Source organism: Anser brachyrhynchus, assembly GCF_964034855.1.
Source record: "Anser brachyrhynchus genome assembly, chromosome: 1".
NCBI classification, from domain to species: Eukaryota; Metazoa; Chordata; class Aves; order Anseriformes; family Anatidae; genus Anser; species Anser brachyrhynchus.
In genome coordinates, this window is record NC_137694.1 from 121,806,780 (window position 1) to 121,833,180 (window position 26,401).

At 45.2% G+C, this 26,401-nt stretch overlaps 1 protein-coding gene across 2 annotated transcripts in view; it reads right to left on the reverse strand.

Annotated features, from left to right (window-relative positions):
* TSPAN7 (tetraspanin 7) overlaps positions 1-12,714 on the reverse strand; it is a 93,898-nt gene extending 81,184 nt beyond the window's left edge. Inside the window, exon 1 of one of the 2 annotated variants that reach the window (XM_080551933.1) lies at positions 12,473-12,714. In XM_080551933.1, coding sequence (XP_080408059.1) covers positions 12,473-12,553 — 81 coding nt within the window. In that variant the 5' untranslated portion in view covers positions 12,554-12,714. The remainder of the gene's footprint in view (positions 1-12,472) is intronic. The other variant, XM_080551934.1, reaches the window with a different exon arrangement.
* Positions 12,715-26,401: the final 13,687 nt, after the last annotated feature.

Here is a 26,401-nt window from a genome sequence, read left to right on the forward strand (position 1 = left end):
GGCGGATATCCATTTACAGAAATGTGCACTTACTTCCCTGAAGGAAGCCACCCTGCCCAATCCGTGAGGGCAGGAGAGGTGCCTGCGTCATTCCCAGCTGCGGACACCCATGCAACTGGTGGCACTCACCATGCACTGGCAGCTCTGCTCCCTCTCCCAACACCCTGAGCAACCTGATGTGCCGTTTGCAGTGCATCCTGTATGCGGCTTCAGAATAAAGAAGCATCGCAGCCTGCCATTTCATGGCTCAGATACAGCCAACTGCTCCATCCAATAATTTCTTTCTACGAGCACTATTCATTAGACTTCTCAGAAATACTCCCTGTACTCTACAAGCTACCTTAACAGCAGGGAAAATTCAATTTTTATTTCAACTTGCTATTCCTGCAATTGAAGTAAGATGTCAAAGTGAGCCCTACTATTAATAATGATTACAGTCAGGGGCTTAAAATAACTGATTCAAAACGGTGCCCAGTTTGACTGCCAAACTGTTCCTTAGACATCTTGCTTGACACGCATCAGTGTCTCCTTCAATAAAATGGGCATAACAACTGTTATTTTTCACATACTACCAGTGGAAAATGAATCTGAAGATTTAGTTTTCCCCTAATTAATTACCCAATGTCTCTTAAGAACAACAGTATTGTAAAAAACAAAACAAAACAAAACAAAAAAACATAAGGCATGACCATCAATGTTGTCAAAACAACAAACAGACAAGAAAAAAAAAATCTTATTAACCTAATAGGAGCAGCCAGGCTCCATTTTTTTTTTCTGACTTTAATCCAAACAACGTGCACTCTGCCATGCCCTCTGATTCTGGTCATAATACTCAGCATTTATTCACCTACCAGCTGACTCATGCGTGATCTCACAGCACACTATCTCATCAACACATCTACAGATTGAGTATTTTGCTCTCGTGTTTTTCAGTTTAGGCTTTGGTTTTATTGAAGTTGCAATATTTTACACACAATTCTACCTCCTTTGGCGTCCATCTAAGCTCCAGTAGAAACGCCACCGTGAAGAAGCCCAAATCTTCTTGCAGAATGGTGCTGTGCTGCAAAACCAAAGGGCAAACAAAACAAGCCTAGAGACCTAAGGTAGAACGTAACAAGTCTTCCATCTTGACAGTTAAAGGGAAAAAAAAAAAAGGTTTATCCTGCTTTGATATCCAGCACAAGAATGAGTAATAAAAACCTCCCAATCCCAACTCTAATTCTGCCATTGACCCTTGAGGGAAGCCATGACAAGCCACAGGCTGTGTGCTGCAATTTACTAATCAAGGTTGGCTTTGGCAGATGGGCCTTAGTATCACAAGCCCCAACAAACTGAGACACCACTGACTATGTTATGGATAAATATCTTCAAACTTTGGTGTGCTAATTCCACAACTACTAAATTGACGAGCCTCCTTTGTTTTAAATGAGTGATGTTATCTTCTCTCTACATGGCTTTGTGACTTCCATGTCATCCTCACGAGCAATGGACAGCAGGACAGAGAAGTTCTATGTTCCTCAGAAACCACACAGATAATGCAAAATAGTCTGAGTTAGGAACAGAGCAGGTACCAATGGCACCGCAGGTTTAAGATCACATTTACCCACTTTATTTTGAGGCAAAATAAAAAGGAGCAAGAGTGAGTTATGGGAACTCTGTGGTATCCAAGTCAGAAGAACATTCTGTTTCTCCATACCTGAATATTAACCATGAGAGAGTTTTAAAAACAATCAGCTAACCACCTAGGACAGTCTGCTCATATATGGTTCCCACTGATTTTAAGCAGAGCAAGATGACCTTGCAAGATATTTTATACATTTCATATGGACAAGCCTCTGTCTACCCACACACAGTCATCAACCTCAGCTGATTTAATTCTTAAAATGTCATTTCACATCATATGCTTTTGCTTAGCAGTACAGCACTAGTACCAGATACAGAGCAAATATGCTTTCAGAAGGCAAATGTTACTGCTAACCAAACTCTGGCTCGGGTGTACAACTGGCCTGATGAGGAATTGTGCTAGAAGAAAAAAGGTTAACTGTCTGTTTCTCATCAATGATGTGGTTCTTCTATCATTACCAGCTTGAATGTTTGCCTAAAAGCAAAGATTCAGCACAGAATTTTGAAAATTTCCCTGAAATCCTTCAGATGTAGAGGCCTGCCATATTATGTATTTTATAAATTCAACAGTGCTGGAAAAAAATAGGAAGTCATTTTGGTCTAACACCAGGCATGAAACAGCAAAGCCCAACATTTCATTAAATTAAAAGAATAAATCAACTTAGTGGTTGCAGCTCAGCTGCATTCTTGATCATTTCGGGACTGCACTGTTCTAGGAAACAGCCCAGCCCCTTACTTTAATACTGGATATCCTTCAGGGTGCAGGGATGAATCCTTTCTGGTCCCTTGGCAATCTGAGGTCAATGACTGAGGGGGGAGGGAATACTTTAAATCTGATACTTCTGTTAAAAAATAGCTATGGAGCAACATGCTCAGGTTTCGGTACAACAGGGACCCAGTGTGTTTTAAGCTCAAGAGCATACGTCTCTCTGCATAAGTACTGCAAGTATATCTTGCCTGCTCTCAGAAACTGAGGCAACTTTTCCATATCATTTTGGACAATTTCACCAGCTGAAAACTCTCTCTCCCACAGACATTTCTATTTTAAGCACAACTACGTTTCACGAAAGAAAGCAAGGAGCTGTTGCCTACAAAACACAAAACTCATGGAAGTGGGAGGTTTTATTTTTGTTGCTGGTTTCAGTTGAAAAAATAAAATAGAGAAAAAAACAACACATAATTGTGGGATGCAACACTCCGTTTACGACCACACTCCGTTTGCCCAGCACATCTCCTGCAGCTTGCCTCTCCTCAGGATGGCGAGCACCGTGGTACAGCTGAGGTCCAAAGGCTGCTTGCTCACCCCTGGGCTGTGGAAGGGACCATCTCATCCCATCTCACACGCCTGTCCTCGTCAGCACAGCCAAGGATGCACCCACTGCACAGCACAAGCATTGCTTTGAAGTAGCAGAAACAAAGGGAAAAGACTTGAAAAAGAACATTTTCCCGTAAGAAAGTATTTACCTACAAGCCCGCAGGCAAAGAAGCACCATCATAGACCATCCTACCAGGAAGAGGTTGCCCAAACACTCCTAGAGCACCGCAGAGGTGCCACACATGCCCAGCAAGCGCAATAAGGCCTTGCTGCCTCCTAGAGAGGCTGTGCGCTGCCTTGATCTTACCAACCTGCACAAAAATAACTCAGTAATGCCGCCCCTGCAAACCACATTTTTTTTCCTTCTTGAAAGGTGTGACCTTCTGTCAGTACATCCTGATCCAACCCCTCTGCATCACTCCTTGCTTTATGAAAGCAGGGAGCAAGGAATAAACTTGGGCTTGGCCTCTATGCTCCATGAAACAATACCGAACCACTCCTGATAGCCAGCTCCCCGGCGTCCTGGGATCCTGATTCCTTCCTCACGAGTCTTTAAACTGCACTTGCATGTGACTGAAAGTCTGCAGGTGAGGCATAGATGGTCTGTAAGCTGCTCAGGGATAAGGGAGATCAATTTAAGCCTTTACGTCATTTTGCCTGCATAGTTTAACTCAGCAACTTTTCCTAAAGCATACAAGAAAGAGAAGCTCAGACCCAGACAACACGGAAGCTGATCTCAACATTAGCTAGCAACTGCAAACTGTATCTGCATCAACTGACTTAAAAAACAGTATCACTTAATTGTAAACAGAGAGGAGGTAAAAAAACACCTCTAAACAGACAATAATATCAGCTGCTGGGTTCCTATCAGACATAAATTTTACAGGTAAATGTAACCACACACTGCAATCAATGCATGCCACAGAGCAGGAACTATCACATGCAGCACAGAGCAGCTGCAACAGCAAAAATGACCACGTCATTGAGAAGCAGAAATCAGGCTGAACTTCAACATACTGAGGCTAACTTACTGGTGTTTTGGTTTCTTGTTTGTTTTCAAAGGGAAACAGAAGTGACATGCACTTAATTATGTTATAATTCCAAGCCTAATTAGAGCCATTTAGATGTTAAGTACTATTGAAGTGAATAGCATGCAGAAGGATTGAGTGCCCATCTTTTCTTCTGTTACTACTTGCCTAGGAAGTGTCCTCTCTTATATCTTAACCTATTCTTGTGTCTTAACCTCTTGTATCTCACCCTAATAGAAGCCGCAATTTTCCTGACAGATTTCTGGTGTTTTGTCTTCTGATGCGGTGGTGGTTCAAGGCACTATTAGGGAACAAAACAGAAAGCATGGGATACTTCCCCCCACTTTCACCATACTGGAAATTTGCACTGATCCTCAATCACATGTAGCTTTTGGAGTTCCTCCCCACCTGTTTCCATGAAGTATGTATAACGTCCTTCCTATTTTCTTTGGTGGGGTCAGAGCAGAGCATCTGACCTTTCACACTGTCCTTCAAACATGCACAAAATCCCTGGCATACGTCGCTGCAGACTGTGTGAGGCCTGCAGGCGCAGGCTCCCCATGGCTGCCATGGACTTCCCTCTCTGGTTTGGGCCCCAAGCCCCGGCCATGACTTTGAAGCAAAGGAACTCCACACATCATCGAAAGGGCAAGCCTTGGTTCTGCTTCGTTGGACTGATTTAACACAACCCGTGACAATTGGTGATCCTATAAAAGTGGCCTAAGTTTAAAGTCTAGGTCCAAAGACGAATGTCAACATTACCTGGAATATTCCGGAACTTCTTGTCTCTTTGAAGATTTTGAGGGGTTTTAGGTCTTTTTTTCACAGACAGGTTCCGTCTCTGAGAGGACTACCTCCATCAAAGATTTCAAGTTTTGATGCAGCTCCCATTTATTTTTATAAAAAATGACAAAGATGACTGGGTTTTTTTTTTCATATTCCATTGCCAAAAATACTGAAAGGATTCTTCTAAACACCTCAAAGTCCCCGCCAGAGACCAACCCATTGGAAACTCTGTCCAAATAATAAACGTCTTCAAAAGCTACCAAAGGATTAAATCAGCACAGTCAAGCTGAAACTTCAGTTGCAGGGAATGTATTTAGGTCCCTGCAATACGAGTAATTTCTAGTGTACTGGGGATTAGCTGTAAACATACCTTGCTGGAGGAATTTAGCACAATTTTCTGCTTCCATGTACTATTTCCTCTGATGCGGTACTTACGATCTGGTCAGGAACAAGATCCTGAGGAACTTGTTAGTTTCACCTGTAACTTCAATCCTCTGGCATCAGCAGACGTGAGCTGCCTGTTTCTATCCAACGGCATTCAAGCCCAGGGGATTATCGGGGGAGCTTCTGCGCTTTCCAGTTTTAGGGAAATGTAGGGGCTCCTCTTCCTGTGATATTCACAGGGTTTCACCCTCTCCTCCACTCTCATCCTTCTCTGCTACACCATGCACACACACCAAATTTCACCTTAGGTCTGCTCCCAAGATCCACAGACTTTTGCAAATTAAGCCCTGCACCTCGTTATGTCAAAGGAGCGGTGACCGCCTGAGCTCCGCATGGCAGGGCAGGGAGATGGGGATTGTGGGGAAGGGGAGCGAAGGGGGGGCACTCGCTCCTTTTAAGGATTTTAGTACTGTCCCCAGAACTATATATATGGAAGAAGAACATCTGGAAAACATCTTGCAAAATGTTACAGGGAAAATACAGCAAAATTAATATTAACAGCGTATTAACAGCATCTCTTGGGTTCTTTTATTGCAGCTCCTAAAAGTCCTGTGGCCTACTCCCAGAGCTCAAAGAAGCAGCTCAGCTATGAAATAACGATAATCCAGCAAGACACAAGCATGCCATGCTTCGTACTGTGCTTCAGAGGCCCTTTAGTACACAAGAAATTTAAATGCTTCGCTCTCATAACCCAGAACTGCCATAAAGACACTCTCTGCAGAACACGCAAGCCATCTGCCCACCTTGGTGAACGAGAGCTAAAATAGGAAAGAGGCCTGCTCCACAGATATGAAGGATTTGTTCTCTGAGACATGATTAAATACTAATTAATAGTGATAAGCCTAAAGAAATGGCACTACGCAAATAAAAATGGCTTTATGGTACCTGTAATCTGCTCCCTACGGTCTTCTCTGGAGTATCCTTCTAAACATTTGAGGTTTTCTATGCACTGAGGTCAACAAGATTTTCACCCACAGATTTAGTGGATGAAGAACAGATTCAGTAAGTACTGCAGTAAAGCTAGCATCTCTGTAACAAATCACATTGGACTTAAAAGCATGTGGAAGACTGAAAGAGATGTTTCTACAAGCTTACATGCACAAACAGCCTCTATAGATATTCATCTATTAACTCATTTGCACATAAATTTGTAGGACAGTTGCAACAACAGAAGAAACAATGATAAAAATCCAGGGATGAAGACAACTAACAGTACCAGGTAATCTAATTTACTTCCCTGACAGCACAGGGAATTGATAAATAGTCACATAATGAGAGATCAAATCGGATTCTTGGATCCATTTTAAATTCCCTAGGTTTATCTATGATAATTGCCTCCATTTCCTTGACAAGCAAGTCTGGCATGAACCAGCATCCAAAAAGAAAGGACTCTATTGCTTCCTTGACCAAAAAGTACCAACAAAACCTCCTGAGTACTCTTCCCTAGAATCTGTATAGAAGCTATTTAGACCTTACAGCCATTTGCTTAGAGCAGGAGCGAACAGTAAGCAGCAGAAGTGTTTGCTACACGGATAGCAGTACTCCACAACACCCCTACCCCGTCACCTGCAAAAGAGCAAGGACTTCTGCCACTGCTTGTTTATGAATCCACCCCACGTCTTCCGAAATATAATGTAAACACTTCAAGTCAAGCACTATCCCTATTCACCAGTCCAAACTGATCTGTTATGCATAACATTTACCATCCCCAAACTAGAGAACTGTCCAGATACACACACCAGGATCACGGTGTAGCAGGTAGCTCATCAAAACAGCATCAGAGTTACACAGACAGCAAGGGAAGAAGGAGCGTTTAGCCAACAGCAAAGTCAACTACACTCCTAAATTAGGTTTTCCTATAACACTAATTTGCACCACACATGCATTTTCAGAGCATGAACAGGCATCAGCAATGCAAAAACTACGTGGATTTACCAAAGGATCTGCTCCCAAATAAAATCAACCAGACTTGGAAAAGCAATTCTCTGCCAAGAAGGAGAAGGACGTTAGGTCTGGAGGCCCAGCAACCTCCTCCCAAAGCCCTCCCATCCAGGCATCACCAGAGGCCGGTGAGGGACCACCAGAGCACCCCTCCTGATGCAGCCACACAACTTCTTGCAGAGTCCAAGCCTAAGTCACAACTTTTTCTTTTCTATTTACTCTCACTTAACAGAGTTGTCATGCTGGCATGGCTCTCAGGTTGGACTGCAATTAAGGGGCTTTTATGCAACAGTTTTAATTAAAAGAAAAAAATCCCACCCCAAACCCCAAAGCTAAAACAAGGTGGATGAGTACCCCAACAGGGAACCTAGAAAGCTGATTCTGGAGCTATGTTTCTAAACACCATCTACTCCTTTTTTTTTTTTTTTTTTTTTTTAATCTAGTTATTTATTTAACCAACAGAAATCACCTTAGGCTGTGCTCACAAGAAAACACCATTATCTTTAATCTTTCATGTATGTCATTATGTGAATGGAATGGGAAACAACCAAATTAGGGAGGCAACTGCATGAGGTTTGTGCCCAAACAACAGAGCACATCAAGTCCACCAACCTGCGGATAATGTGCATTTTTGAAAGAGTGATTTTCCTGGATTTCAGATAAATATGTACAAAAAATGAAATTTCTCTCCAAAAGTAGAGCAGCTTTGCAGTCAACAGAACCACCAAAAGACACAACAATCTAAACTACATGGGAAAGCTAAAACATTTCCCAGAATATTTCCTTTATAACTGTTCAAGCAATTAAAAAATAAATAAAAGAAAAAATATAAGCATGATGAGAGAGATTGAAAAGACCAGGTACATGCGCAAACCAACGCAGAAGCACTGAAAAGAAGTTCTGGGGAGAAAACTGGTAATTCTAGTAACCCAGCTGGACATTCATAGTAAAGATGACTAATGCCACTAGTAACTCAAAGGGACACACAAAGTTTTATAATGAACAGTCTGAACTGCTGTATTTGAAGATGGGTCAGCAATTCAGCCATAAATTCGCATTACAGAGCAGGCCATCACGCTTGATCTTTGTCTCGGGCATTTCCCACAAAACGCCTTTGAGCTCTCAAAACCACACGCGAATGCCACCTCCTCCAAACCACTGCAGCGTGAGGATCGGGTCGGTGCAGCGGTGTCAGAGAAGCCCCAGAAGCTGACAAGGAGTGGTGAAGATGGCCCCGGGCTGCTGCCAGCCCTGGTGGATGTGGAGGGAATGAGGAAGATGCTCCCACCCCCCCGCTGCTGACCTCCTTTTCTGGGAAGCCTGCGAGAAGAGGGAGATGCAGGGGCTGCTCTTCCAGACAGAATCCCCCAGGCCCCTGTAACAGCAGGGAGCATCCCTCCTCACGGGACTGAGAGCGTTTTACTTCACAGGGCCATCTTCTGGTGTAGCATCCCTGTGGCAGCTGGAGGAACTGGCTACCAGGAAGTTTAATGCTATGACAACAAGTAATTCCAAGCTATCCTAAAGCGACAGCGCTGGCTGTGGCCTCACAAACAAGGGACACTTGCCTCTCCTGCCACACTCCAGTCCATGGCTCTCCTGTGACCTGCTAACCTCCACGGGGAGGTACAAGGACTCACAGGTCCATTTTCGAATCAATTAGGACTTGGAAAACTAAACCGCTGTTTTGCAAATAGATACCTTAGTCTCAATTTTATCGCATTTCAAAGGGAAAAACAAGTTCTAAGAACCCAGTTTAGTATCTCAAACATTGATCTTGGTCTGAAGATGCTCTTCAAATCAGTGAACCGCTTTGCAAAATATCTGAATGGAAACTCTACTTGCATGCTCTTATTGCGTTAATTAACCTCAAGAATCCCCCATACCAGCAGAACAGTATGAACAAAGCACTCATTTGAGTGCCAAGTGTCTCACAGGACCTCAAATCAGAAGCTAATCACCTTGCTACGGGGTCTGTTTGGGACAACAATAAGATTTGTATACAAGAGGAAAACCATTTTCTGCAGAAGTATGACTTTAAGGACCAGTGGATGCATGCCTAAAGCTCCTTCTCAAAACACTCTGAGGCAGGCTGTTAATCTGATAACACAATATATTCCAAAGCCTTTACGATGTCACACTAAGAATACATACATTTTAAGACATCACTCCACTGAAGAACTAGATAAATAAAAGGTTTAAAAATTTTGTTCCCATATAGAAAATACACTTCGAATTCTAACTCAAAATTCATCTTCCCGTAAAAATAAGGCAGGTGATATCTCAGATTTCTATGCAAGCAATTTATGATACCCAAAAGGAAAAAAAAAAAAAAAAAGCTAACAACCAAGCAGTGTTTTTACTGCCTTTTTTAATCTACTGGTTCCAAACCAGATGCATTCGGTACAGCATTCTGATTAGGAAAAAAATGGCTGTTGAATTTTTATTACTACGTCCCTTAAGGAGCAAAAGCAGTAACCCTAGGCATTTAATGTGTACTATGAATAACAGTACATACGAGGACATAAAAAGCTTGTTATCTCTGTTTATGGAATTTTTCTACCATGTTGATACGTTTATAGAAAGAAGTTGGGAAATACGGTGAGGGAGAGGAGAGAAGGCTATCAAAATAACGAATACTGTTAAATAAAACCTATTTGGAAATGAACAAGCTACGCGGTACGAAACATGAATTAGCTGCGTCTCTTCATTACCACCCTGCAGCTCCCATGTAGTCAGCGAAGCCTCATTTAATGCCTCCACTAAAAGCCTTCAGCAACATAGATCTCGCCCATTGATAGAAAAACGCAGCTCAGATTTAACCCTGACAAACTATCGCTCATGATAGGCACAATCTGCGCACACAGATTTTCTTCTTTCATACTCAGTCTCAACACAGAGAGTTCCTTTCCGGCGTTTCGAAGCAGCTCCCTGGATTCAAACAGGAGCCTTCCCTCCTGGTCCCCTCGCACCGCAGTCCACAGCCACCCGGCCAGACACCCGAAGGGCTCCCATCGCACATACCTCCCTGCCGCGGGACCAGTCTCCGTGCGTTATACTGCGACTCCATCCCCCAGCAAGAGAAAACAGGGAGCTCCTCGAAACCCATATGAACTGCAGCTAAGCAACGCGGGACTTTCTCCTGCAGACATTGGCTTACAACCTCCCCAAAAAACATGGGGAAGCTGTCAGGTGAAAAAATCTACAGACCGGCCATTTGCAGCACTGGTTTGTTTTGCTTCCAGTATCTAGATAAATCCAAGAAATCAAATTTTAACATAGCTCCTTTTGTTGAACCCTTCCCGTATTTTCAGCTTTGAGAATTCATGGGGACCAAGTTTCAGTTACTCTGGCTCTGGAGCCAGTAACATGTGAGAATAAAAAAAAGACCCCCAGAAAATAACTGAGGGGCACTGAGACAGTGCTGCACATCCCCCGGCTCCCAAACTCACTTGTAAAAAGAAAAAGAGGATCCAGCCAGAGAACACCATGTTTCTGCCAGACTCCTGGCAATAGGTGGGCCTGCTCCAATTTATATTAAGTGGGTCGATTCAAACCCCAAAAAGGGGCCAAAAGTGTGAATCAGTTTTTGTTCTGCCATGCTGAAAGGGGGGACCCATGACAAAGACTTGGGGTCTGCTGTCAATTACTCTCGATCTTTACCAAGCCTTTTGTTGTCTTCTCCCACTGAGATCTGTGTAGGTTCCCCTAGGCTGGTGCCCTGGGAAAACAGATGCACCACAGAGCAAGATGGAAAAAAAGTCACTTCTTTTTTGCAGGTTTCTGTCTCCAACTGTTCATTTTCCTCCTCCTTCTCCAGGCTCGAGGAAGGAGACAAACAGACAAACTGACAGCTGTCAGGCTTTAAGTGCCTCAAGAGCCACTAGTGGGCCATGCCCTTGGGGAAGACTGGGATGCATGGGAGCCTGACAGCCTCTTTAGAGGAAAGGGATTTGCACTAGAGCATGCCACCAGCACAGGCTCACCGCTGTGGCCCAAACCGGAGCTCAGCTGTGTTATTTACCCTGTGCAGTCCCAGCTGTCAACCTGGCCTGGCATCAGCACAGCCTGCAGCGCAAATGCCCTTAGCCAGCTGCTTGGCTCCACGTACAGTTCTCTCTTTTTTAATGAGATTAGCCTTCATGAAATGTGCTGGCTCAACGGGCAGGACGATTTAAGCCCTCCGTTTAGTCAGGGTGTAATGGATAATAGCGGTCACTTTTAAAGAGACGTCATTCGTAAAGACACCGCGAATTCACCGGAGCTCCTGCAGCTGCTCAGTCGTCGCTGGAAGAAGAGGGGCTTCTCGTAGAGCCGCCGGGATCGGAGCGCGTGAGGGGGTGAACCCCCACCTTGTGGTATCTACATAAACTTAGCAGCCTGCCTACCTGCGGCCGGCATCAAGGACGTCAACACCAAAATCCAGCGGCTGATCCCAGCTTCCTGCCCACTTCAGTCATCGCACTGCGTGGTTACCACAAGCGTTATAAAAAGAAGGGTGGGTGTATTAAATGCGTGTGGGGAGAGGGGGGTCTACACCGCAGGATCCTGCCGTGAGTATGGCTCAGCACAATGACTTTTGGTTGGTTTGGGGGGTCTTTTTGTTTGCAAAAGCATATGGAGTCAAACCGGACAAGTCATAGAGGATATAAAGTATTACGGTGATGCACAAGCAAGGCTTTGTTGGGAATAAATTTTTGAGCAGAACGATGAAGGTCCGAGTCACCCCGCTTCACTGCCGCTCTCCCCAGCACCGAGCCGTTACAAAAACGCTCGGCGACAACCAGCCTGCCTTGCTGGCAAGCGACGGATTCGCTCCTCGGTGATGCGCAGCTGCCGGTCCCCGATGGCACACAGCGGGGCCGTTCCCCTTCGCCGCCGCCGCCGCGTTCCCACTAAAAGCCCCTTTAATCCCCAGATCGCCGCCCCAGCGCGCAGCCTTGTGCCGGCGCCGCGCTGAGTAACGGGCCGGGACGCCGCCAGCACCCCCCCCCCCCCGCCGCCGGGGCTGCCCGCACGACCCCCGCCGCCCCATTAATGCATCTGGGTCACCGGGGCGGGCCGCGGGGGGCCCCGCAGCGGGTTACGAAACGCTGGGTGGGCACCGGGGGGGGGGGGCAGCAAACACCGACGGGGGGCTCGGGGTAGGGCCGGGGGCCGGCGGCTTTCCCCCGGGGCGAGAAGGGGGGGGGGGGGAAAGCGGCCGGGGCACCGCGCGGTGGGCAGGTGGGGGCTGCCGGGGGGGGGGGGGGGGTGTCGGCTCGGCACGGAGGGAGGGAGGAAGGGAGGGCAGGAGCACGGGAGGGCGGCGGCCGCGCGGCCGCGCCGCACTCACCCAGAAGACGAAGGAGTAGATGATGAGGAGGGTTTTCAGACACGTTATCACGGGTTTGGTCTCCATTCTCCTCGATGCCATAATACTGAGATCCCGGCTGCAGGCTGGGCGCGGGAGGGAGGGAGAAGGGAGGGAGGAGGCGGGCGGGGAGGCGGAGGGAGCGGGAGGTGAGCTCAGCGCTCGGCTCGCCCCGCCGCGCGGCTGCTCGCCGCAACGCCCGCCGACCGCAGCCTCGCCCGCGGCCGCCGCCAGGGGGAGAGCGGCGAGAGGCGGCCCCGGCCCCGGGGTTGCCCCTGAGGGAGAAAATGTCTCCCGGCGCCACTTCCCTGCGGGGGATGAGGAGCTCGGTGCAGAACCTGAGGGAGCAGGGCTCCTCCCGGACACCTCTCGCCTTGGCAGCTCTTGGGCTGAGGTTTAGTTGGGCGGGATTTATGGGTGCTGCCTCACAGGAGCAGGTCGGGAAGCTGGGATGCTGCTGGGGCCAGATCCCTAACCTCGGCTTCGCCACAGCCTCAAATCTGGACTCGGTCCGAAAACTCTTCTGGGCATTGAACCCAAGCCTAAGTTGACCAGAAGCCTCGTACCAGAGCTTCAGCTGGTACCGAGCTGGCTCGTCTCTGCTGGGCTGGGCTGGGCCCCAAATGGCAACACATCCCAGAAAAAGGGCCCCTCAGGAGCGAGCCTGCAGCTCATTACTGTCACAGCAGCTGTCAGCTCACTGTGGCACCCAGCAAAGGACGGGCGGCATAGAAATAACCATATTAGTCTAGGAGAAGAATGGAAAGGGAGACGATCCAGCAGACCCTTAGCAGCACAACAGCTTGGATCTTGCCTGCCTTCCTTGGATGGGGATGAAAGGGGCTGGTGGTGTGGCTGCCACTGAGAAAAGCTCGCTCAGAGCGAGTGTGCACATGCACCCCGTGCCCACGTGCGCCTCAGTGACCAGAACTGCTGCACCAAGATCACGGGCAGGTGTGAAGGGAAGGCTTTCGGGTTTTCCTTTCCACAGTTCATGCTTTGTAGAAGGGTTTGTGTGCATTGAAGTGAATGCCAGAGTACAGCATGCCCCTCCTAAATGGTGCGCCTGGACACCCCCAGGGCAGTGCTCCAAGCTATACCTCCCACTGCATTAAAATCGAAACAAGGTCAACCTACGCAGCATGTCTCCTCAAGCTACAGAAAGGTGTAGTTCACACAGCTGAGACACATCAAGGTGATAAACCAGACTTTACCATTCAAGGGACAATGTTTAGCAACAGGGAGAAAAGAATGGTCCCCAAGCAAGCGCTTTTGTAATACGCAGAAGTTTCGCAATGAAGAATGCGGCAAGATTTTGCTGGGTTTGACTTATGGCTTTAAGAGTTGGTTATTTTAATGGATAGCCTACTGTTTGCAGAAACAATGAAGGCATTTAAAGGATGCTTGGAGGGGGAGCATTCTGCAGGAGCTACTGTTTTTTGAAGCATTCACCACTTTTGTGGAAAATTTGTATGACAGATGCATAAATCTTTGTTGACTTGGCCATTAAAATGTAAATAAGTGCAGTAACTGCAAAAAATTATATTGACACTAACAACAGTTATAAATATTCACTGTACAAAAATTACTGTAAGATTTTTGACAGAAAATAGCTAAGCAAGAGCAGAAGAGATTTAATCTGCCTGCCCCTCACACATGGGCTTTAGAAAAGATAAATGCTGCTGTCACAGGCTGGGGGACAGTTACCATTTATTTTGGTAGCTATGGTTGTATCTCCCCTCCCCTTCGGGTGTTTTTAATAAAGTACAAACAAAACATAATATCAACCAGAATTTACATATCCACCCAACAGAAAGCTATCTTGGTAGAAGCAGATTTTAACACAGGTGACAGCTCACATTTTTGCCGATAGCCTGCCATTTTAGCCCACTCTGTTTTGTAGTGCCTAACTTGAGATACTTCAGGTGTCTGAGCTTAACCTTAGGCATCCTGAGAAGTGTTGACCATTAAAATATTGGCTTCCGTGGCATGGCAGAGAGCAGCACAGACTAAGTGACCTTTTTTTAGAAGCAGGTGTCTCCTGCTTCCTGGGACTATCAAATGTATCTTCTATTTCACATCCCAGGGGAAGAGGTACAGCTTAGAAGCAGAAGAGCTTAGGGGAAGGTCAAGCTGATTTTGAGAGAAACATCAGTCCCTGAGTTTTCTCACGAGGATATGTCAGGGATTCGAACTCCATAAATGCCTACAGAGCCTCCCTTTCCAAGGTTGTTAAAACCCACAGAAGGTTTCAAGCCCTTCCACCAGGGAACCAGAAAGAAAGCAGAGGTGCAAGGAGTCCACGTCAGGCAATGTGGCTCCTTCCTCCACAAATGTCAGCCCGTGCTCCTCGAGGGGACGATGTCCTCAGAGGTGAGAAACAGAGACTCTGCTGTCTCCACCCTAACCTGCAGTCTCCTGCTCAGACTGCATTTGGAAAAGCACTGAACTGCTTTCTGACATATGGTGAAACAGCATAAACTTTATTGGATGTAGATGCAAATTTTGGATTAAAAATGAGAATGTCGGAACAGAGCTGGGCATAAATCTGTCTGGTTACAGTAAATACCATTAAAATGTGACAGAAGCACCAAACCATCAAACATTTTAGGCTTAAATGGAATTACTGAACAAGTGCTGGCCTTTAAAACAAGTTTTACCTTTTAAAATTATTTTATTGTATTTTTGCAGATTTGGGAGTACTAAGCGTTTCTTGAACAAAGCCAAAGCGAGTCTTTCTGAAGCAAAGCACATTTTCAGTGCTGAAATCTGTGTTTGCAAAGTTAGGAACATAATTGCTCTTTACATCTCCCTGTAGAGAGAACATTCTTGTATTTATTTGAAAAAGGACATTTTTGCCTAGCTGTGTCATTTGAAAAATATTTCTTTAAAACACCAGCAGTTTGCAGGGGATTCATCTGACAGTCAGTGCCTATGAGCTCCTTTTTCTTCATAATGCACAGGGAATATCCTCTTTCTTCATAAGTCTTTCTGCAGCACATCAGTCTAGAAGGAGCTACAACAGGGAAGCATCACATTATAGAAAGCAAAGATGAAAGCTTTCATCCTTACCTGAACCTAACATTGTTTATTTGATGGTTAAATAGCAAGTTTCTGGGGAAAGTGATGGGAAGATGTAAGCAGCCATTGCATCAAGTGTAATAAGGCCTAGCACCTTTCTGCGGTTACAGCAGGTGTGAGGAAATCCTGTGCTTTGTTCTCTTCATGCCCACTCTGGCCTTCCCCAGATTCCCTGTGGTGCTGTTTAAGGTAAAGACTGTCACTTCTGCCATCCTTTACTGGGCATTTAAGCTTTCAATCCGTACTTGATTTGGCCTCTGCTGATAACCAGCAGTTTGGTTTGTATTTTAATCCTTCTCTTGTTCCTTCTCCCTCCACATCACCTGTCAGTGGCTGTCCTCAGCCAACCAAATCTTCACTGCAGATTAAAAGATCAGCTGTTTGAAACAATGCAGAAAGCAGAGGAAAAATACAAGTCCAGCAATTCTGTAGCACTTGTGTGTCTCCGGTAAGTTCAGATAGCTCTGTTCAGGCCCCATACAGACCTCTGTGTTGTACTTTGGTCTCTTAAGAAAGCAGAGCTCTTGCACAGCAGCCATAGCTTTACATGGCTTGTAGCTCCCTACTTTTGGCAGGTGCGTCAATGAGGTCAAGCTGTCAGGCCCAAGCTCCAAAATGAGTCTTATAAGGAAGCCTCAGGCTTTATATATTGCCAGGGAAGCCATGGAAGGTATGCGGCCAATCTCAGAGAAAGATTTGTCAGAAGAGAACCTGTAAATCAGGAAATGCAGTGTTGATGAAGTCAGCTGAGGTACCCCCCCTTTAAAAATGACAGATTACAAAGATCCAGTCTCCTGCAGCATAAAGACAGTGGAGCAAATATAGACATCATCTTTCGTAGCTTGGCAACAGTTATGAGTTAGGATGAAACAAATACTGAGCCCCGATTTAGAAAAAGGGGCTTTTGGGATGGCATTGCTTTATTGAGAGACATAATGCAACCTACAAATGATGAGCTAGTAGTATGTGCTTACAGAGAAAGTAGAGGTAATGCTAAGAAATCTGTTTAGAAAGTGTTAGGATGCTTTACAAGAATATACATCATCCTTTATGAATGATGCTTAGTACAGTAAGGATTATGTTGTGCCAGAAAGAGATGTCAAGGGAATAAGAATTGAGAGAAGTAGTATTATGAGAGAAAAACAGTAAAAGGAGTGAACTTTACACCTCTCACAACTCAGACTAACCTCTTATAAGATAAAAACTGGTACAGATGTTGACAAAACTGTATTAAAGGTTGCGCCTTGCAGCTCCCATTCTGAAACTTTAGCAGGTTTGTCTCCAAAGCCAACCAGTTGCTGCTCTGTAATGTCTTTGAACTGACATATTTTCATTTTCAGTATTAAAGATTCTTGTATTTCTATTCAGTTTAGTATAATTCAACTGTTTATTTATTTATACCATATTATTTTGGGTTTTGATGTTGTTTTGTTTTTCTTTTGTTTTGTTTTTGCTTTGTTACATGGTTGTGAAGTTTTGGGAAGGTTTTAAGTCCTCAGTATGAGGTTTCTCTAGAGCAAGTTTTTCAAACTCTTCCAGTCCACACTTTCATCAGCTTTGTAAAGGCCACATATGCTTTTCTTTGATGTTCCTCAATGGGGAGGAGACCCTGAAATCATGGCCCATTCCTACCTGTTTTCCCTGCCTGCTTCCAATCCCCCTTGTAAATAAGAATGCCCATTCTGCACAATTTTAGGGAAACCATTGGTAACACATGTGTGAAGGCAGGAGAAAGTGTGGGGTGGAAGGATGTCCTTCATCCCATTTACCTTCAGAGCAGGTATGGAATATCTGGCTTTTTTCAGTAATGTCAGTACAAATATGCTTTTCATAAGTTTTCCTATTTCTCAGGAAATAGTTTGATTTAAAAAGGGAAGTTTCTAGCATTTTTTGTAGGCAGGGAATCCTGATGGCCTGTGATGATTTTCCTGATTACTCCAAATCTGTGCAAAGTGTCCTCTCTGAAGGGAGCAGAACAGAAATACATTTTTGACTAAGCATAACTGCCATAACAAGATAAATTAAGATCACCATCGTTTGCAGAGAAACATTGTAGGACTTTGGGTTCTTGGAAAAGATTAGAGGTCAGAAAGCAAGAAAATACACAACGAATATATCTATATTATTTCAGGAGAAGCATTATTATCTCTTCAGATTATGTTAGTTTTGACACATGGCAAGAAAAATGGAACCATGAAAGTTTATAATCTTCATTTTAGCAACCAGCTGACAGACAATTAACGTTGCACATTTTCCAAGTCACTCAGATTGGTTTATCACACTTTATTTTCTCTTTCTGTCTCTCTCTTTTTTCTAAATATATAATTAATTTATCTCTTTGTAGTTCTGAATACCTGCACTGGATTCTGCCCTGATATCCCTAGAATACCTAGAAATATTCTTGAAGTCGTTAGGTAATCTACAATTACCTTGGAAGGAATTATATTATTTCTTCTTTTGAACTACAGTATGAGGGTTAAGAAGCATCTTTGAGGTCCTCTTGTCTATGTTTTGCAGTTATTTAGCTTCTGTCAAGAAGGGCAGGTGGAGCAGCACCTTAAAATTTCAACACTGCGGTATTGAAAATTGTTAACATTTTCCTCCTTTTCCCATCTTGACTGTGCTGTGACTTGTGTTCACTAGGTTTCTCCTGAGTCTGCCCTGAATTCAGCAAATGCAGGGAGAACTTGGGAGCCTGGCCTGTTCTCCAGGGTAAAAGGCTGGTCAGCCTGACCATCTGCAAGATCTGCCCAGCCCCATCCCAGCAGCCATCAGCAGGTAGGCAGGGTAACAAACCAGTAGCCTAGGCTGCTCCTAGTCTGTTTCTCCAGCTGTGGACGTGGGATTATTTGTGTGAACCATATTTGTGTCAGCAACCTTTTGGCAGTGGCCACTCCAGTTACAACTGCTTGCATTTGCAGTGTTTTTCCTTTGGTTTTGGAAAAGTCTTATGTTCCCCGAGGCTTGTTTCTCCTTGCATGCTTCTCCTGGTTCTTCTTCCAGAGGAAGGGAAACTATAACCTGAGCCTTGTGCAGGTATTTAAGCAGAAAGGCAATCCTGAATGTCCACAGTTTATGGATAGCGGGATTGGGAAAGCTCAGGTGTAAGAGAGCTAATAGACTGTGTACTTTATGGATGTTGCAAGACGGAGGTCACGATGTGGAGCTTCCACTGAACTGGAAAGCATCATTACATTAGTGTGACAAAACAGTGTAGGAGGAGGAGAAGCAAGGTAGGAAGATGATCATGTCGGGGACCTGCTAATTATGTGGTTAACTTCAGGATACAGCTGGCTTTGTGAGACCCAGAGGAACCCTTACTTTATACAATATGGAGGAGCACAAGGAGCACTGCATGGAGAGTCACAGAGGCCACGGTCAGCCTGAGAGCTCTTTCATGAACAGCCATGCTCAAGGTGCCAAAATGAGACCATGCAAGCAGTGGAAGGAACTTCGAGCTACAGTGCTGTGGTTGTTGCCTAGTGATGGACAGCTAAGATTCACCACACAGCTCTCTCACTCCCCCTCCTCAAAGGAAACGGAGAAAATATGATGGGGAAAAAAAGCTTGTGGTTTGAGATAAGGACAGGGAGATCACTCAAAAATTACCATCATGGGTAAAACAGACTCAGTGTAGAGAAATTAATGTAATTTATTGCCTACTACTAACAGATAGAGCAGTAAGAAACTAAAAGCAAACTAAAAACGCCTTCCCCCCATCCACCCTTTTCTACCTCCTTCCCTCAGAGCAGTGCAGGGGAATGGGGGAATGGGAGTCGAGGTCTGTCCCCAACACTTTGTCTCCGCCGCTCCCTCACGGTCCCTCCCTGCCCCTGCTCCACGCGGGGTCCCTCCCACGGGATGCCGTCCTTCCCGAACTGAGCCTGCGGGGGCTGCCCACAGGCAGCAGCTCTTCCAGCACTGCTCCCACACGGCTCCGTACCACGGGGTCCATCCCCCAGGAGCAAACTGCTCCAGCACGGGTCCCCCACGGGCGGGCGGCAGCTCCCCCCAGACCCCCTGCTCCTGCGTGGGCTCCTCTCCACGGGCTGCAGCTCCGGCCCGGGGCCTGCTCCTGCGGGGGCTCTCCATGGGCCGCAGCCTCCTCCAGGCCACATCCACCTGCTCCACGTGGGCTCCTCCACGGGCTGCAGCGTGGAGATCTGCTCCGTGTGGGACCCATGGGCTGCAGGGGGACAGCCTGCTCCACCGGGGGCCTCTCCCTGCACAGGCCGCAGGGGAACTGCTGCTGCCTGCCTGGAGCACCTCCTGCCCTCCTGCTGCACTCACCTGGGGGGCTGCAGGGCTGCTTCCCTCACATGTTCTCGCTCCTCTCTCCCAGCTGCTGTTTCATGGCTTTTTTTCCCTTCCTTAACTCTGCTCTCCCAGAGGCCCACCCAGCATCGCTCCCTGTCTGGGCTCTGGCCAGCAGCGGGTCCCTTTGGAGCCGGCTGGAGCTGGCTCTGCTCTGACATGGGGCAGCTGCTGGGCTCTGCTCACAGAGGCCACCCCTGAAACTTGCCTGCTACCAAACCATTACCTCGTAAACCCAATACAGTTGCATGAATTTTAAGCCAACATGTTTTCTCTTGATGTGTGGCCTAGATTTCTTTCTCCTCCTTCAACGTTTCCTCTTTATGCATTCAGAAAACAAGAGAATTGATTTTTAAAGTAGCCAATTATTTTATAACAGCGTAGTAGTAATAAAAAGAGAAAATATTACCACAATTATGTAGTCAGCATGTTTTGTCAAATGGAGTTAAGCTATGTAAAGCAGTAACATTTAAAAAACAATTTATTACAGATAAAGTATACTGACAACAAATCTTAGAACAAGAGTGATATTTAGAACATACCTTCTGCCCAAGTCAGTGCCAGTCTAGGTTGAGATCTCGATTTTTAAGGACAGGCTGTTGTGTGTTACACACAGGTATCTGTTAGACGAACAGAGAAAAGTTGCAGCTCCAGCTTAGAGGCCCAACTAGTGTCTCTGGAGCAGGCTCCTTCCCGGTGGTGCTGGAGAATGGCACTGATGGGACACTGCTCACTCAGACACTGCTGGTTTCTTGGATGAGTTGAGAGGTGGATGAGAACAACTCTTCCCTTCCAAAGGATTTTTTGCTCTGCACCTACATCTCTTCCTTCTTGTTATCTTAGAGGCACTCTTTGCTTATCCTTCTCAGGTTCCTTCAGTGAGCAACCTCATTTCTTCTACAACCAAAGGACAGTTTACTGAGCTATTGTGTGTAGAGCTGTGTGGAGCTCCAGTCCTCTAAACAGAGGAGCAGCAAACTGTGGGGGGATCGACCCATGTCAGTCTTACCAGTCATAACAGCCTGTCAGACCCCTTAGCACACCCTCCTACCCTTCCTAGCATCTTGACTGCTTGGGCTCCAAGCCAGCGTAGATAATGGGTGCAGGTGTCACATCTTGAATCGAAGAGGTGTTTGAGAAAACAGTGTGAGAAGCCTTGGTGGGAATGGCTGGTCTCACAGGAGCTGCTTTCTAGCAGGGCACTGCACCTGCGCACTCTGCCTGAGCTCCTCTGCATCTACATCACAACCATGTCCCTGCCCACGCCTTTGCTCCAAGCTGGCCACCATAGATGGTCTCAGTTCAAAAAATGAAAGAAGCATACACAGCCTGTTCTCAAAGTCCTCCTGGCTCTGGAAAAAAAGCACCATATGCTCAAGCAGCAGGAGCAAAAGGACAAGCTCAAGGCAAAGAGAGTAGACAGCAAAAGTGCAAGGAGGTGCACAGGAAAGGCACCAGGACATCATGCTTCATGCTTCCCTGTTCCTTCTCACAAGGCAATGGGTGGACAGCAGTATCAGCGACGTGTGTCAGGGCAAACAGATCAGGTCCTATACTTGTCACCAGCAGAGGACAGAACGCAAGCCATGGTGCCACTGTCACTGATGTATAAGGCACAAAGGTTACCTCTATCACTGGCTATTCACAATGGGTCTGGTGTAAACAAGACTTATGACTACACATACTCAGATTTTTAATTAATGTAGGATGAGCTATGGGTTTCTTTTTTTTTTTAATGTATAATGAAGACTGATAATGTTTTTTAGCAGTTTATTGCCTTTGAAATGTAAGGTTCTTTTCCATATTCGTCCTGAATTGTATATATTTGTTAAACTTTCTTTATTACTGGCAACCAAGAGAAATATATGTGTATTAGGAACTGAGTTCAAGTTTTTTTTTTTTTTTGGCTCATTTGAAAGATTTTTTAATGATTTAAAAGTCACTTAGATTCAGTACTGAATCTCTTGTGGCAAAAAAGAACAATAAAAAAGGGTCTGTGTAAACATCAGCACTACAATGTGCTGTGGAAATGATCTCTGAAGACCTCTCTACGCTGTCCAGCTCCTGCCGGGGCTTCTGACCTGGATCTCAAGAGCTGAGTATCAGCACCAGAACATCCCATATCTCCTTGACAGCCTGCTGGCAACATGGATGAGGAAAGCAAAGTGTGCTGTCAGTCCATGGGAGTCACTTCAGACATCTCGGTTACGTTCATGTGAGTGTGTCCCCTGGGCAGGAAGAACTCAGCAAGTCTCTTCTTTATCACATCAGTGGCTGAGCACCTCACAAGCTTTAGAAAATTAAATAAGTCTCTCTGTCTCTTCCCTTTTCCATTTCAGAGAAGCAATTTTCTCGTTTTGCTTCCGTCGTGCATTTTACAGACATGGTCCTCTCAGTGTCCCAAACCAGCCTGCAGACCTGTGCCAGATCTAATATCCCACAGGCCATCTCTGGGCAGTTCACCACATGGCAGCTGCACAACATACATGAGTGAAGAAGCCACACAGACTGCACAATTTACACAAGGCAAAACTACAGTTATATATAGGTTTTGTACTAGGTTCGGGTAATTTCAGAAGCACATATAATACTGTAATACTTATGAATTACTGACAGGATATTAGTCCTGTGCAGGAGGAGGACAAAAGAGATGAGCAGTGGAGGTGGTGCCATTTCCATGAAGACGTGAGAGAACCAGCTACACCTTCCAGTGACATGTTTTGATGCAGAAATTGGTTTTTAGCCCCTGGATAACATGACTGAACTTTAGAACATTGCTAAAGTTGGTAAAGTAATTTCAAATAAAAGACAGACTTCTATATTTACTTTCTCCTGGAGATTTTTCTGTCAAATTGGGTCAACTTCTAAGTAAAGAAAGAGAGCATTTTAATCTGCCACCACTGCAAACTTAGCTTGGGATTTCAAAATTGCTTATAAGTTTAGAAATGTTGCAGATTCTGATTTTGGTGAGCGTCATTGTTGATGCATAAGATATAATGGTATATAATCCAAAATCTGATCCTTTCTGCTTTGTTTGGTTTACCATTATTTTAGCATTTTTTTTTTGGGGGGTGGGGTGGAATGGGGGTGAGGAACTTGAGGAAATAAAACCTCCATAAAGATAGTTTGCAAACATAGAATAAAACATAAACCAACATTCCCCCCCTCACACACACACAGTTTTTTAAGCAGTACCATTTACCACCTTTATAAAAATACCATCTATTATAGACATGAATGCAGATCATAAAACTGCTCTGCCCAGATCTGTAGGGGAATCAAACAGATGGCAGATCCCACTGCAGTTTGGATGAAGATCTCATAGCTAGATACGCAAGAGAACAGTAAAGTGGTTTCAATGTCATGGATGAGGTGAAAATTGTGGCACGTGTGGCCTTTCTCATGCATTTAAAGGCAATGAAAAATTTTGGAAACAACAGTTACTGGGATACTTAGGCTTCCAAGCACAAAGGTGCACTGAACCTAAAAAATACCTTCACTATCAGCAACAAATGCCCTCATTGGAAGGTGATATTGCAACAGGAAACCTTGCTTGCTTAAATGATAATTTTAAATGCATATTCGACAATCATTTTTGGAGATATTCATTACTATTTCTGTGTGTGCGTGTGTGCATGTATTTTTATTTTAGTTAGATCTGCAGGTGGTTGTACAGCAGCTTGTAAATAACATTAGTTGTGAATTTTGGCAACAAAAATTATTCTCAAATAATGTTTTTTGTTATTCAATTAGTTCTGAGTCCAACACACATCTAAAGCTGTTGGCAGCTGATTTTTTCCTCTGTGCTTGTGTCTTTTATGCCCCTACAAATTTCCACATTGAGTAGTTATGGCTTTAAATGGAAAATTCCCTCCCTGATTTGTTGTATTCTTTTAAAAACAAAAACCTCTAGCAGTCTAGCTTGTGACATCCATCAGGCTCGGCTACACAGATCTGGAAGCTGTATTTCTCTCTTGTTTATGTTATTAGTCTGGTTTTAGTTAATTTTCACTTCCAGATGTCTCTCGCGCCTGCTTTTCCTGGTTAACAGGATATAAATTACTTTGATATGCCAGAGCTGTTTGCTCTGCTTCAATTTTACTTATTTAATTTCTGGTTACGTTTTACAGAGCCTCATCATCACAAAATAGCTGTTACTGGCTAACAACATGGATTTCACTGCCCCTGCTTATCGGCGTGAAATGTGCACGACGGACTGAAGAATCAGGCTTGCAGCCCGGGTGTCTGCTGTGCCTCCCAGGGGGACGAGGCCTGCAGGGGGATGTGCTGGGCTCGGCTCCCACGCTGCAAGAAACACCAAAACCCTGGTTGGGGTGGCTGCAAGAGAGGACTTGTGGGTTACCGCTGTGAAGGGTGACTCCTACTTGCTAGAGGAGGATGTTGTCCTCAGGAAACGAAGCTAAACCGAAGCAAGTTTAATATCTCCTTTCCGTGAAGGGAAAGGGCTTTGATTTTACTCATTATCGGTGAAAGAGGTGTTTCGTAGCAGCACTAGCTGTCTTAGTAAGTGGGGTGGCTGCCAGGCAAATCAATCCTGAGCCTCATCGTCTTCTGCTGAGTCACTTCTGGTCCCGAGGTCCCCTCTGAAGGAGTGGAGGAGGCGGGCAGCTGCTCCAGGTGGTTTCCTGCAGGGTTTCTGAAGAAGGGTGGTGAGGTACAGTGGTGGCTGTTATGCCTTACTGGACTTGCCAGATCCCCACCACACTTCTTCAGTTGTGGGTGGGTGAGATGCCTTTTCACAGGGACGTCTAGTTGCAATTTATGTCGCTATAAAGCACTGCAGCACTGCAGTATTTCCTGCTGCTTTTCCAAAGAACTGCTGCAGGGACACTCTCATATTGCATACGAGGATCCCAGGACACCTTGTACTTTTCCTTGGAGGTTTTGAGGACTCAAAGAGGTGAGATCCAGTGATCTGAGAAAAAGCCTGGGTGTCAGCCTTCAAGCTTTAAGTCTGAGTGCCAGGGACAGCCCCCTGGCCTGTTCTGTGCTGCCATTTCCCCACAGGTAGGCCAGGCCTAACTAACATTCAACTACATTCTGCTGCCAAAAGCAACAGCAAGGTTTCTAACATTGTCCAAAGCTCAAAGAAATATGCATAGTCATACTCTTTCTCTAGCCAAAAAGGCCGTGAGGGGAGAGCTCAACTCCCAGCAGCATTCACTTCCTTTAGGGACCAGCTGCAGGCCCCTCTTGGGCACCTTCTTCTGCTCACCAGCTCAGCCAAAGAGGGGTTGAGAAAAGCGGTCACCAAGCAGCTGATGCACTTACCTAGTTATCACTGCGGTTGCACATTAATAGTTACTCAGACTTGCATTGTCAAATGCACTATTTTTGGTTTTATGCTGGTCAGCTGAGGTCTTGCGCTGATGCTGATCAAGGATCATGAAGGGGAACTATGCAGCAAGTCAGAGAGATTTGTATGCTGAAAGTCATTTGTGCTTTGAGAGCCTGCCAAAAATAATGTTTCAGAGGGCATGTATAACACTGCCAAAATCAAGCTGATGAATGGCTGTATCATTGAATTTGGATGCAGAACGAGGGTCAAGTTCAGAGCAGTCTAGCAGTAGGCTATTCACACAATCTAAGCAGGGTGGAACCAAGACATTTTGTAATTAACACTTATGAAAAAGAACTTATTTAGCCCTGTTTCCTTCTAAACTGCAATAGAGGGAGGGCAGAGAGGAATTAAATCTGGAAGGTAGATGACTAGGCAGTTTGGGGGCTATATAGTGCCAGGGCTTATGCGAGCATTTGGGAATTTCATCTAGTTAGGCACAGTAAAACAAAGAAGGGAAATGTTAATAGCTTCTTCTGGAACCTGTGCGCATCCAGAAGCTGACTCTGCAACACTGGTGTTCCCTCCTTTCTTCCGCAAGTACAGTTGTTCATTCTTAGTGGTAATTAAAAACACAGAAATAAAAAGTCTCTAGATGAAATACTACATGCTATTTTTCCCAAACGTGAGACGAATTTACATTTAAATAATGAGGCTTAGATGTGAAAGCATACACCCTTGCATTTCATTTTTTTTATTGAAGAATCTTATCTCCCTGGGTAATGCACAGGGGATAGAGCAAGAAGCATACCACTTTTCCGTATCTGGAGAAAGATTGTGAAAAAAAAACTCAGATCAGGTACAGAAGGTGTCAGATCTTGGCTGAGTGCCTCCCCTCCTCACTTTTGCTTTTCAGTTCCATTTATATCCTTCTCTTTAACCAGTGGGTGTTTTCCCATTGCTTTTTGACATTTTTTTTTCTTTTTTCTTTTAAATGGCAAGTTACTTTCAGCTCAAGCCAGTTTTTACTAGTTTTATACTCAAGGGCTATGTGACCAAGAGAGAGATCACAGTTAAGTCAGGTCCACCATGACCACTTCTGAGGAGAACAATAAGATTACCTGAGAGTTAAAACTGCCCAAAGTACTGCTAGTTACTATTAACTTATGAAAAGTGCAGTATCGTTTCTAATACACACAACCATGGGACACTACTTG